General features: G+C 39.3%; 1 protein-coding gene and 1 pseudogene across 2 annotated transcripts in view; both read right to left on the reverse strand.

Annotated features, from left to right (window-relative positions):
* LOC146488739 (uncharacterized) overlaps positions 1 to 6,122 on the reverse strand; it is a 16,811-nt pseudogene extending 10,689 nt beyond the window's left edge. The window contains exons 1-4 of the transcript XR_014865365.1: positions 5,734 to 6,122; positions 3,794 to 4,042; positions 3,121 to 3,238; positions 1 to 79 (exon numbers count right to left, since the gene is read on the reverse strand). The exon at positions 1 to 79 is cut by the window's left edge and continues 35 nt beyond it. The product of XR_014865365.1 is annotated as an uncharacterized LOC146488739 (transcript). The remainder of the gene's footprint in view (positions 80 to 3,120; positions 3,239 to 3,793; positions 4,043 to 5,733) is intronic.
* A 2,733-nt stretch (positions 6,123 to 8,855) lies between these two features.
* Positions 8,856 to 10,179, reverse strand: LOC146488741 (melatonin receptor type 1A-like). Its single transcript, XM_085113411.1, has one exon. The coding sequence runs from the start codon at positions 10,009 to 10,011 to the stop codon at positions 8,917 to 8,919; it is 1,095 nt and encodes a 364-aa protein (XP_084969537.1). The 5' UTR covers positions 10,012 to 10,179; the 3' UTR covers positions 8,856 to 8,916.
* Between the last annotated feature and the right edge of the window lie 3,572 nt (positions 10,180 to 13,751).

Below are 13,751 nucleotides of genomic sequence, written 5' to 3' on the forward strand. Positions count from 1 at the left end.
AAATGCTCCGGTTCGATACCCAGCGTCATATAATAGATTCTTGTTTCTTTCGGAGCTTCGGAGCAGTTCTTATAAACTGCTGAAAAAAACGAAAAGATTACATAAAGAAAAATATTATATCTATAGAATGGTAGAGTCATAAGTAAATAACATGTGGTCTTACCCCTTCATCTTTGATCACTGACATGTCTCCATTACTGATCAATGTCTACACTTTGCCTTCACAAAGCCTTCGTCTATTTATTGCCCCTCCCCCCCCCCCCCCTCCCCCGAGGTTTTGTAGCTAATTGTGAATTTTTGCCGTTATTACTCGTCTGAACTTCGCTCTAGCGGAGTTTTTTTAGTGTGTTTTGGTTTGTTTCTACGAACTTCCGTTCAAGTTTACGTACACAGACAAGGACAATGCCGCCGCTTCGTCGAAAGTCCCGCGTTCAAGAGAGGAATGTGGTCGCCGATGCCGCACTTCTGAACAGTTTTTCGGTCCAACAACTAAGAAACTTGCGCCGACAAAAGAAGATTGCTTCCACCGGCAACAGGGCCACTCTTTTGAACCGGCTAAGAGGTTCTGGTCCCCAAGTCACGGCTTCAAACGCAAATCTGCGAGAACCAAATCTACCAAACAACGTGGGGGTAAATTCCCAAGACCATGTGGTCAACGCAAATGCGAACGATGCCACCTTCTCGCAAGGACAATTAAATACAATTCGCCAACTGGTTCAGGAGTCTATCGCTGCTGCCTCGAGGGAACTCGCCAACGAAGCAGCTCTGGCCGCTGTTCAGGTTTTGCAGCCAAGTTCCTCGCAAACAGCTTCAAATCCCATTCCCGCCACACCAGCCATCGAGCCTGTCACACTACAGCAAACAGCAACTCCATCGAATGTATGTCAACATGCAGCGCCATTCCAGGACATCCCTGCGCAATACGTGAAGGATATACAGTCCGGTGAGTTCTTTGAGTTATCAAAGCTCCTTCCAAAAAGTCTAGCAGAGTTCAATGAGGATGATACTCTGGTGCTCACCCTTGACAATTCAGTTGTTCGAGTCTCAAAGAAAGGCAAAACATCGACCTCTATCACAGAAATTGATCAGTGGACCACCGCGTTCACGACGTATATGAGCGTTTTCACGCAGAAGTTCCCTCTGCGTTCCCAAGAGCTATTACAGTACCTTAGCTTGATTAGGTATGCTGCACGGGTACATAAGGGTCTAGGATGGGCAATTTATGATTATAAATTCCGCCAAAAAGCTGGTCAACATAAGACCCGTGTGTGGTCGGAAATTGATCAGCAGCTATGGCTTACGATATTTACGGTGGCACCATCTGTGCTAAAGGAGGAGTATCCTCTTTTTTCAAATGGACCCCAAACTAGTAGTGTCTCAACTGGGGCCGAGCGCAGAGGCACTTGCCATAACTTCAACCGTAGTGGGTGGTGCAACAGGGACCCCTGTAGTTTCAAACATGTCTGTAACAAGTGTGCAGGGGCACACCCGGGACGTGACTGCCCCAAACTTCCAGGGAAACTACGAGAGCCCAGGGAACACGATCGAGACACTGCAAGGGATGGACACAAGGGAACCCTTCACTCCAACCCTTCCCGGAGAAAGTGAAGCATTCACTGGGTCCTTACCCACTCCTATTAATGTCAATAACCTAGAGAGGGTGCTTATTGACCACCCAGACCATTTATTTGTCTTGAGTTTATGTAACAGTCTTAGGTATGGTGCAGATATTGGATACAAAGGGGCCCGGGTTCCAAGATTTTTCCCGAAACTTACCAACAGCATTAGTCGGCCACTTTCCGATGGCCGAATTCCATTTGCAGTCTTGTATATTCTAGATTGATTTTATGAGCTTATTTTCTTCTTATTGTTCGTCTATGGGGAATACACTTTGTGTATTTTTGGGGATGAAGTGCTCCATACAGGTCGCCCCTTTGCCCCATAGACTCACATGGTCAGTTTTGGTGGCAGAATGGGCCCCCCATATATCCTTGTTACCATGGTAACAATGAACTTCTTATCATGGTAACAATGAGCTAAACCTTTGTTGTTGTTGTGGTTGTCCCCAGGGGGCCTGGGAATTAGGATCCCAGAGAGAGGATTAGGACCTCTCTGTAGCCTGGGGACTTGATGGACTCATGAAAAAGAGGGAGAGGATTACCACCTCTCATGGCCTGGGGATTAGGACTCCAGAGAGAGGATTAGGACCTCTCTTTAGCCTGGTTGTTGTTGTGTGACAAATGTTATTATTGTGTGAGTCCTCTCGTTCCCAACCACCTTACATTGTACCTGTCTCATCTTGTAAGATTCCAATAATATTGGCAACTCGAGCACTTCATCCCCTACCCCCTTTCTCCCATACATTTGTTGTTGTTATCTTGTTCGATATTTTCATGGGTTGGGAGCATTAAAGAATATTAAATCTATAGAATGGTACAGTGATAAGTAAATAACATGTGTAGTCTTACCCCTTCATCTTTGATCATTGACATGTCTCCATTACTGATCAATGTCTACACTTTGCCTTCACAAAGCCCTCGTCTATTTATCCCCCCCCCCCCCCCCCTCCTTTTTTCGTTATCCAAGCAAACGTGTAAAGGTTAATAAATTGACGGCATTTGGGGAAACTTCTATTAGATAGTCTATATCAGAGGAATATTTATGGCTGTTACTGCCTATATTATGCTGTACGAGATGGTTTTCAGTTACTTTTAAGTCTGTTGGTGGAGACCAACAATGTGAATGAGTTACATCTAATGAGTAGTGACTTACTGTGGAATCAATTCGAATACAATTGTAAATTAAATTGCCTTCAACTCTAAAGTCTAGAGTGTAAATTGTGATAATTCAAATGAAAGCTAGTGAGCGGTACTTTCACGTGTTGCTGTTTATTTGGCTGTGCATGGTGACTCTAACATTTGAGTCTTGTTGATGTAATCCAAAAGTGTGCCCACCAAATGAAAGTTATTAAGCATGCAACACTTTTCTGTAATAATCTACGACGTGATTTGAAAATTCTACGGAGAATCGCGATTTTGATCGGAAAATGTCTCCAATGATTAGCATATAGAGGTTAATTAGGAATTTATTAGCTTGCTTTCGTTTTAAACTTTACTGTACCTTGTTTTTCACAAAACTCCCCAACAAAGCCTGGTTGACATTTGCAGTAGTAGGTATTATCTGTTGGGTTGATCGCACACTTGCCATGCGAAGAACACTTGTTTTTGGAGCAGGCATTCTGTTGAGTTTGAAAACAGTAACCATTTACTTTCACGGTCGATATCTTAGAGAATCATGTCAAAAACAAAACAACATGGTAAATATGGTTAAATGAAGAAAAGTTGCTTTGTTGCTGTAACTTTTATGTTTTTAGCTCATGTTAGTGAGCGTTCGTCTTTATTGGTTGTGATTGCCTTCCGTTCACTTTACGCGCTTTCCTGAGGTTTTAGGGGAAATCCAGAAATTCATTCAAATTCGTCATATGACGTCATAATTTTTAGTTGCGGACATCCAAGTAAACATCTTTGGACGTACTATCTCTCTTTCAAATATCATTGTCATAGCTTTAATACTTGCGAAGTAATGGAGGTTGGGGGGGGGGGGGGGGGGTAGCGGGAAATCCACCTACTCCAGCCCGCCATAAAAAAAAACGTCCAAATTTTTCCTTACATATTCTCTAGTTTTGTGTTATTTCCTTCCGTTTAGAACAGGTGCAAAACTAGACAGGCTTGTGTGGTGAGATTACAACCTTCCTTGGTAGCGCTAATAGAAGTACTGCTATCGGAATAATTACCTCTGTCCCTAAATAAACAAATCCATCAATCTTTTTAAGGTCCTCAGGGTGTTGTATGTGATCGGAGTCACTCAGTTGGCAGACGGAATGTCCATCGAAGGCGGCCGAAGTTGTAAGACAGGCAGTAGTCGTCAAGGTAACATGAAACACGGCAGGAGTCTTGTCTGTCAACAGTGATATTCCTCATCACGTGATTTACAAGAGCGTGTCCGTCATGTGGTGGAGTAAACTCCAGTGACCTACAAGCGTCTGAAAGAACAATGTTGAAGTTAACCAAACGGCTGACATTTCGGAAAAACCGGACCAGTTTTGTTCTACTCTTTGAGTTCTAATGAGATTATGAGAAGCGTAGGTATCGAAATAAGGTATCTAGCTAATGAAATACGCTTATTGAGCGACTGTTTCTTCTAATCTTCTTCCACATAGAAAATCATGCATAGATCGAGAAGGCTCACAGAATGTCTGTGATTAAGCTCTGACATTTTTGAGCCACGGACGGCAACCGGAAATGGGATTTTTCTCTTTTTGGAGTGTTTCAACGTCATAGCGTTTGTAATGTCAAGCCACAATCATCAACAAGAGTTCTTCCTGTTCGTGGTAAGGAGCAAACCCATGAAAAAAAAGGAAACATTCGACTTCCTGTTGGCGTCCGTGGCTCACGAACGTCCGTGCTTAGCTCTCTATCTGAACGGCACAAATGTCAAATTACAGTCACTCAGTAAAGTCATGTACGAATTTGCCATGGAAGATTTTATTAAAAAAAAAAAATTATGCGATTGCAAGAATTTTCCTGCAGGTGGCACTATATCATACGAATTAATTTGAATCACAAAGGTCGCACGTGAGTCTGAATTAACAAGCAAATAGTTTTACAGCAAATACTCAGTAATTCTCTGGGCGGTTTGGTTCTCTATGCACTGAGAAAACTATATATTCTAGGATGATAGGTTTAGCCGGCTATAACTTTCAAACAAATGAAATAAAAAAAATGTCGCTCCTGAATCAACTTTAGCCAGAGTTTTGTGTTAAGCCTTAGTCAAACGGCGCATGATAGTGGATGATCTGAGTTGAGGATAGAGTAGTTGGTAGAGAAACTTGTTATAGTCGGAGATAGTTCACTGTGAGGTAAGCCTTTATTGTCAGGCACCTGCCAAGTGTAAACATTGCAGACATGGCGGCGAAAGAGGGCGATAGCCTGCTTCGTTTTCCTTCAGTTGTTGGAACAAAAAACGGAAAATTAATCTAGAGAGCGCTGGTTGAGAAAACAGCTGACCGAAAAAACTATCGTCAACTATCATAGTTGTGCCAGAATCTTATTGTCTTTCGCGACATTTAATTACAGCACCATCATCATCGACTATCATGTGCCGTTTGGGAAGGGCTTTAAAATTCACATCGAACTTTGTGTACGTGACCTTCCTGTTGGGTGGTGCTTATTTTGCAACAAAGCTAACTTTCTTTGCAGAAATAAACCGTCCATCACATTTATTTAGGCACTCCGAAGTCCAGTAAAAGATTATGTGATAAAGTTATATCTTTTGCTAATAATGAGGAGTGAGCCGAAGCACAAAGTATCAAACAGATAGTTAGCGCTGAAAGGCTGTAAATCATAATCAGTTGAGTAGTTTAACTCCCAAACAATTGGAAGCAAAACCACTTAAATTCACATTTCATGCAAGTTTGAACAAAACAACTGCCGTCCATCAGCATGCAAGTTCAGAAAAACAGTTGGTAGGGTGGCGGAATAAAGGCGGTATAACTCTCTAAACATTTTTGACCTAATTCAGTTTTTTGGCAATACTCAAAAGTTCAGTTCTCCTCAAGTTTAGCAGAGCTAACTGACGCTAAAAGCGCTCGAAAATATCATGTTCAGATACAACTTTTTAATACGCGAATCAATTTAATTTAATTTAATTAATTTTAATAGTTTATATACATACCAGCTTGTCCGTGTTTGTTGTCAAACACACAAAGAACCCACAGAGAGACCAAATGAATTCCAACGAAGATTTCGATCCTCGCCATGCTCTGGCTTTTTTGTTTTCTGTGAGACCGTACTGTCTGTGTCAGAAAGGAAAAAGATGCTCTTCGCCCATAAAAGGACAAACGAGGAACACTCAACCTGTTTGTCAATTGAGAGTGGCTATGATGTAAAAACTGATATATTATTTATTTCGATATTCAATCTACTATGTCATCTGTCTCAAGATTACGCATTTTGTTTTTAAAAGCATAATAACTGTTAATGTCCTTTCCTTTTTTCAAAACCACTGGGCCATTTCTTAAGTTCTCATTTTCCATCGTACTTTCATTCTCTTGTTCCTTCCCTTGGAGATAAAATTATGGGACTTCCTTTGGCATGAAATACAAGCAGGAATTTTAATGCATCGCAGGTTCCTACTCTTCTTGAACACTTCGTATTCGATCAGTTTTGTTTATTTTCTCTCTCGTATATTTTTTTCTGTTTTCGCTTCCGACAATATGAACGCCTGCTGTCGAATAAGTTGAATTATTAGGTGCGTAACTAATATTCTAAGAAGATGCTCTTCGCTCAGAAAAGGACAAACGAGGAACACTTAATCTGACTGTCAAGATGTGGGTGGCTATGATGTGAAAATTGATTAATTATTAAAATCCAACCTTTTATGTCAATTGTGTCAAAGTGCATTCCACATATCTCGACCTAGCGCGCTCACTTTTCATGGGCCAAACTAAATATTTTAACATGATAAATAAGAAAAATTGCCCGTTCAAGGTCTTTTATTGCCAGCATATTCGTATACCCCCGATGATATGGTCATCTAAAATATGGCAAAATTCACTCTATCTAAGGAATAGCAAACATTGCATTCTTTACGTGGGCAACTTCAAATGAAAGAATGTTCAGGTCGAGATAAAATATAGTTTGGAAGCAGGCACAAGGACTACAAGGGATGTAAAAACGATTGTGAAAACATCAACTGGAGAAAACGTTTCCTTGTCTTGAACGAGAGTTTTGAAAATGTACTAATTTGCATAATTTCAATCACGTCTAGGTCGATTCGAACTTTCCCAATTTTTGCCAAAATAAAAATTCGCTGGAACTTTTGAATATTATTTTTGAAAACAGTTCACCAAAAGGTCTTTTCGGACAAATAAAAAGAAATTCGAATTTTCGCTTTTGTCGCCGGATTCTTGAAAGTTACTGACAACGGCTCTTAATGCCTCTTAGAGCTTCTTAGGTTGCTACTAGCTCTTCTTGGACACTTCCGTATTCGATTTTTTGTTTATTTTCTCTCTCTCGCATATTTTTTTCTGTTTTCGCTTCCCACAATATGAACGCCTGCTATCGAACAAGCTGCATCGTTACGTGCGTAGCTTATATTCTAAGAGGATGCTCTTGACTCAGAAAACGACAAATGAGGAACATTCAACCAGTCTGTCAAGATGTGGGTGGCTATGATGTGAAAATTGATTCATTATTTATTACGATATTCAACCTTCTATGTCATAAATCTGTCCGAAGATTTAGCCGTTTTGTTTTTAAAAGCATAATAACACTGAATGTCCTATCCTTTTTCTAATGCGTTCTCTCATTCCTTGCCTTGGAACTAAAATGCTCTTCCCACAATATGAACGCTTGCTACCGAACAAGCTAAATCGTTACGTGCGTAACTTATATTACTTCCCGCTCTCCGTTCCCAATGCCATACTCCCCGGCGTAGTCAATTGATAAAAATCGGTATCACTCTATCTATCGATAAATCGATAAAATTCGGTAAATCAGGTTATATCGAAACATATCTTGACATAGTCGATGACTAACACACCATTACCATTACTATTGTGTTCTTTGAGAAATGTCAGTTCAAACTTTCGAAAGATGGGAAAATGCAATTCATTCTCGGAGCGATGAAACTTAAACTTTTAGGATAAACAAAAACTCATGATCAATTACTGAGATACCTTGTTTGTGTAAGAGCACACTGTAGTAATTTGTTGCTAGGAAACTCGTTTACCACGTAAGAGGATTTGACTCGAGGCCAATTTACTCATGCACGTACACATCTCCGAATTATGGAAGTAAGTGTATAATTTCGGACGAATGATTTCGGAAAAACGTTCTAGTGATCAGTTCAGGCAAAATTTGGATACGGTTGAGAAAAGGTCGTTCGAAAAAATTAGGTGACACTGATATATTAACTTAAATTCATTATCCTGACACTGAATAAGCCATAAAAAATGTGTGTACAAATTAGCTTTACTGCTGCAAAATTATACAATACGTAGTGATGAATCATTTTTAAGATGGTCACACAGTTTTGCCACAATTTCATTAACGATTTTTATCTTCATTGAAAACCTTATTTATTGCGCATGCCTTGAAAGGGTTTGGGACGAAAACCTTTGTTTACATTATCACCAGCGTCCTAAATAAAGTCATTTCAGGAAAGTCATGCGCAATTTGTTCCTGCCAGTGTGAAGCCTATGAGGACGTCAAAAATCTGCAGCCTACAGTTCTTTTGAATGATTGTCTTTTTCGTATAGCATTATCCCTTGATTAATATTCAATAGCTAGCGGACCCAGGGAGCAAATAAAAGCAGATTAGTCTTTTTTCGAGAAGGATACTTAACATTACACCTATCTTAACAAAACTGACCTTATTTTCGATCATGGCATGGCTTTGGAGAATTTGGTTAAAGCGTTAGTTACCTCCCAGGCTTAACATGCAACAGGAAGAAAAATTAGTTTTTTAAAAGACTTCAGAGGCCTTTTGCAATTAAATTAAAGTATAGTAGTTTTGATTCGGCATTAATCCAGAGCTTTAGATAAAGTAAAAACAGCTAGTAAGGAACTATTTTAAGGAGAATGCGACAATAGGGCACTTTAGTATTAAATGCACTGAGGATCACTGGCCTCGTCAATATCTCAGAGGTAAAAAAATTCAATTCGTGCTGTCTCTCATTCACACATAGTTCAAGGACAACATGTCAGTACATTCGCGTTTTTTTTTTTTTTTTTTTTTTTGTATAATCCTGTTAATGAGAAATCAGAGAACTACGGAACAGAATGTGGTCTATAACGTTTTAAAAATTTTCTCCGTCGGTCGTCAATGCCCTTGTCCTCTTTGAAAAGCGCGTCATTAAGCGGAACTTTCCTCAATACCGAGCTGTTCGTTTTCGATTGATCTTTGCCAAGGGCAGGTTTTAGAAAGTCTGCCATTTCTGCAATGGTAAGTCGGAGTTACGGGGTTAATACAGATTGCTTGCAGAACTAAAACTTCACGTTGATTTTCCGGGCTTGTCTTGAAACGTCCCCTCATCAGAACAGAACAAGACAGTTTCGCTACTCCATTCTTGACCGACACGAGTAACCTCTTGAACTCTTTCCGGAACTTATGATTCATGACGCCGTATATGATTGGGTTTATGGCAGAAGACAAGTAGATAAGAATAACACAGACCCACGGATACTCTGGAGGCAGAACTTTCATGGTTTTGGCAAGAATCACGCCAATTGCCAGTGTTGGTACCCAACAGAGAATGAACCCGAGCATGACAACAAACAGTATTTTAGTGGCTCTTAGTTCTTCGCAATTTGGCCCCGAGCGTTGTTCACCTCGCTGCAGGGAGCAGGTCACAGTGAGAGAGTGTCGGCGGACCACTCTATAAACCAGGAAATAGCACAACAACATTAAGATGGAAGGAGCCACGTAGCCGATTATGATAACGGGAAGCGGCACAAATCGAGGAAGACAAGTTCCCGCTTTAGGAAGATACACTATCTCGCCTCCGCTTGCCCAAATATAAAGCTCCCCATATCCGATTCCGTAAAGCCATATCGCCGCTGTCATGACAATTGTCGACCGCTTGGTAAATATGGATGGGTATTTTCTTGGGCGAACAATGCGAAAGTAACGATTCACAGCAGTGACGGCCATTATATGCAATGAAGTGCAAGACAATGATATTTCGAGAAACGCCTGAAAGTAGCATAATGCATAGCCCATCGGCCAGCCAGCAGTTATCACAGAGATGATCGTCAGTGACATACAGAACACTGCCATCAGGGTATCACTGACAGCCAGGTTACTAACATAAGCGTTGGTGATGTTTCGAAGACGTGGATTTCGATATACAACTGCGAGCACGAGTGAATTCCCAATGACGGAAGCTAGCATTAGGACGACAGTAAAACTGGATTTTGCTGCCAAGAGAGCCAACGCTTTGGCTTCCATTGCACTCGCTATTGAGATCTGAACGTTTGTGAACTTCAAAGCAATTCCGCTTGGCCACAACAGTGCCGAGCACACAAACGTATTTATGACTTAATACGCGGAATTCTTAACTGCTAATTAAAATAGCACCTTTTTTCCGAAACGTAGTTTTTTACAATATCATATTTTTTTTTTATCCAACTCTACTGTAGCTTTTTGTTACTTTTAGAAGCTCAGTCAAGGTTTTTTCGCCCAAAATATATCACAAGAATTTATTTTAAATTTTATTGTTATTTTTATGTAGTATTCTTCGAACTTAAGTAATTCTGTAATTGGTCATTTTCTAATGTAGGACGGCTGGTTAAATATTTAAAGGAAGTGTAATCGTTTACAAATACGACGGGTTTTTTTTATTATTACAGAAACAAAAATGAAACGAATTTCTTATTCGCGTTTTTTTGTTCGAAAAAAAAAAAAAAGTAAACAGTCGGCCTTTATGGAAAGTCAGAAGAAAAAGATGACAACATTAAGAAACAAGTGAAACGTCACCGACAATGCAACTAAAAAAGCAATATAACATAATATAAATGATTTAGTTTTGTCACGATCAGTTCGATTGGAAAATATTTTAACACTGAAAATTGATAAAGGTTTAGAATGCAAAGATAACAACATCATAAACGTCCATCTTTTTCTTTCCTTTGGAAGTCCTTAACCTAAAAAGAACATTGTGGATAATTGTGTTTACAGTACAGCGAATGCGGAACATGTCACCTCTATGAAATCAATTAGCAGCGCTTCGTTTGCGAATCTGAACAGCCAGTCGTATTTGGGGAGAAAACTTAGTTTCATCGAGAGTTGGAACGCGCGAACAATGAGAAACCTCCTGTGAGTGGAATTCAAACGGGTCACAACATTTCAAGAACGAAAATTCTGACATACAGGACTTTCTTCAGTGGCGAAGATGTAGTCCTTGTTTTCCTTGAGGGAACAGAGAGTTGGCAAATTTCATACGCTTCCGAATTTTGTAATTTTGTAACTTCTCCCGTTTTCCAGTCGCGTGGCGTTGCAAGTAGTAGGCAGAAAGTTCCATTTTTTTTTTTTTTTGCTGGAATGCTATTTTGACTTTAAAAGAGTGCCCTTTATTCAACGATTAATAGTCCCAATTTTTTTGTTTTCAGTGTTTTTTGTTTCATTGGCAAATGGAAAACACACTTGGTTTCCTGGAGGGAAACTATCCTCAAATTACTATCCTTAAATTCTTACTAGAAATTAGATTTCTCGAAGGTATGCGATTTAATAAAAAATGATCGCATTTTTAGCCACTGTGGTGTAACAACACAATATCAATATTGATCCGCAAAATAATGAGACGATGGATTCATTAATGTTAGGCTAAAACACTCACATTTGTAGCCTAATCTAAATCTTATTTTAGAATGTTCTCGGAGGTCATTTCTTATAAACACGCAAATTGGGCACGACAAAACAATATCTCTTCCATTTTCCATAAAAGAAATATACATTCTCTGTCAAAATTAATTAAGCTAAACATTTTTGACACAGTATCTTAATTCCGGTTTTTTCTACGGAAGCGGTTTTGAGAACAAAAGTAATAAAAAAATATAAGCTACAATAAAACGCAGGTTTTGCAAAATACTAGCTAATTAAAACAGGGCCTTCTTCGGTAACTGCTTGACTAAAGCCGTTCTAAGGCCGCGTTTGAACGGAATGATTTTCACAATATTTAAACAGGTGTATATTATTATTACAACTGGCGGTAAAACGATGCTTTCGTTGCAGTTTCGAATTCTACCCGGGATGGAGAAAAGTATCACGTTCACATGAATGGTCAGTTATCGGACGAATTTTCATTCCAGTGCGGCTGAATAGCGTAATGAAACTCGTCCCGGGACGAGATTACTTAAATAAACGTCAACGTCATTTTAAAAACTAAAGATTATACTTGAGTTTGCACACCCATTTTCGAACACAAAATGAAACCTTTGTTGATTTCTTTTTTTTTTTTGGAGGGGGGGGGGGGGGGGGCAAAATGGGCTATAGCTAATTTTCAGTTTTTGCTTTTATTCTGAAAGAGGAAAAAAACAAATGCTTTGCTTTGGGAAAGGGAAGACACTTCAAAATGAAGATGGCTTCTATACTGTACTGGCATTTTTATTTCATGATTTCCATGATTTATTTACTGCTTTAAGCTTGATTTATTTATTTTGTTAGGTAGATACTGGTGTGCGTGGTTTTGTCTCTGTTGTGTTTGTTTTCTCTTTTCACTGTGTTTTCCGGCCACAATATTGTAATTTATTTCATGTAAATTGGTTTCCTTGTTCTTTAACTCTCAAGTTATTTTAGGAAGCCAATACCCTTTTTTCTATTTCATTGTACGTTTTATGTCATTTCAGCTGTAGTGCTCTGTAGGGGTGGAATAAAGTTGTTGTTGGTGCATGTTGTTGTTGTATAAACTAGCATGGTGAAGGCCATGCGAAAAGTCACACACACACAAAAAAAAAACAACAACAACAACAACCTTGTTCCACTGAATAGACTTTTCAATTTTAAATTCTTCAGTGATTAGATGTGCACTCAGTTTTTTCATTAAAAACGCCACAAAAGAAATAAAAAGATAAATTCTAAAGTAGTAATAATCAAAGATAAGGGAGTGTGTTCGATGATCTCGATCCCAGGCTCTTTGCCAAGTTGGTCATAATGTCATCCGCCCCTGCAAAATATGTGGGGGATGCCAGATACGCGTCCCAAGATCCATTCGTTGATCGATCGACTGTCCCCGTACAATCTTGTATAAGGAGTGCGTTCTTTTTACGTCGCACGCAATAAATAAATGACATTTCTCTGTGACATATCCACAGAGAGGCTTTTTCTCCAGTGTCAGTCCTTGTCGAATTGGAATTCGGAAAGCTCTTTTTCTTTCTTTTGTAGTGGGAGGAAAAAACAGAGAACCTGAGAAAATCCTCGGAATAAGGACGAGAGCCATTAACAAATCCAACACACATATGGGGTCAATACCAGGTCACTTTGGTAATCCTGGTATTTACACGCTTTGTAAAATGTTATCTCTTCTCCCAAAGACATCCTCAGGCTGTGTTGGAGATCTCAATCTCAATCTCTAATCTTTTGGTCAACGAAAACAACAACCGTTGGGCAGTGATGTTTAAGTGCCGTGCGCGGAGATTTGCTGTCATTTCTAAGACCGCAAAACTTTTTTGTATCAGCAGAAATCCAAAAGTGATGGTCCAGTTTTGCTGTAAATTACCACCCCAGAGTACTAAAACGTTCCTGATTGTCTCTGGGCATAGATGAACTGGTTCAGAATTGATTGCATCTTGAAAAAGGTTAGGCTAACTTTTTCATGTTCTCGCATTTTCGTCTCCAAAATGCGTTAGAACAAATGGCGAGTTGCTCGTTTCAAGAATTCAGTTGAAGTTTTTTGTCTCCGTGTTCTAGAATTGTCTTGCAACTAATTTGTTGTACAATTTTCACTTAAAAGAGTGAAACAATCCCGGTGACACTCGAGGCAATTTTTCATGTAGCTTACAAGGCAACCATGTTGGAGGACAATATTCAGACGAAATTAAACGCCTTTTAAGCATCCCCTCTTCGCAAACTTATAAAAAAAATTAAAAAAAAAAAAAAAAAAACTAAAACAACGACAATTATAAAAATAGAATAAAAAATGCGTTACTAGTTGCGGGAAAATTAGACTACTTTTCTACTTTACACAACGTTCC

This window comes from Pavona decussata, unplaced genomic scaffold, assembly GCF_977016875.1.
Source record: "Pavona decussata unplaced genomic scaffold, jaPavDecu1.1 SCAFFOLD_8, whole genome shotgun sequence".
In the NCBI taxonomy this organism is placed as follows: Eukaryota; Metazoa; Cnidaria; class Anthozoa; order Scleractinia; family Agariciidae; genus Pavona; species Pavona decussata.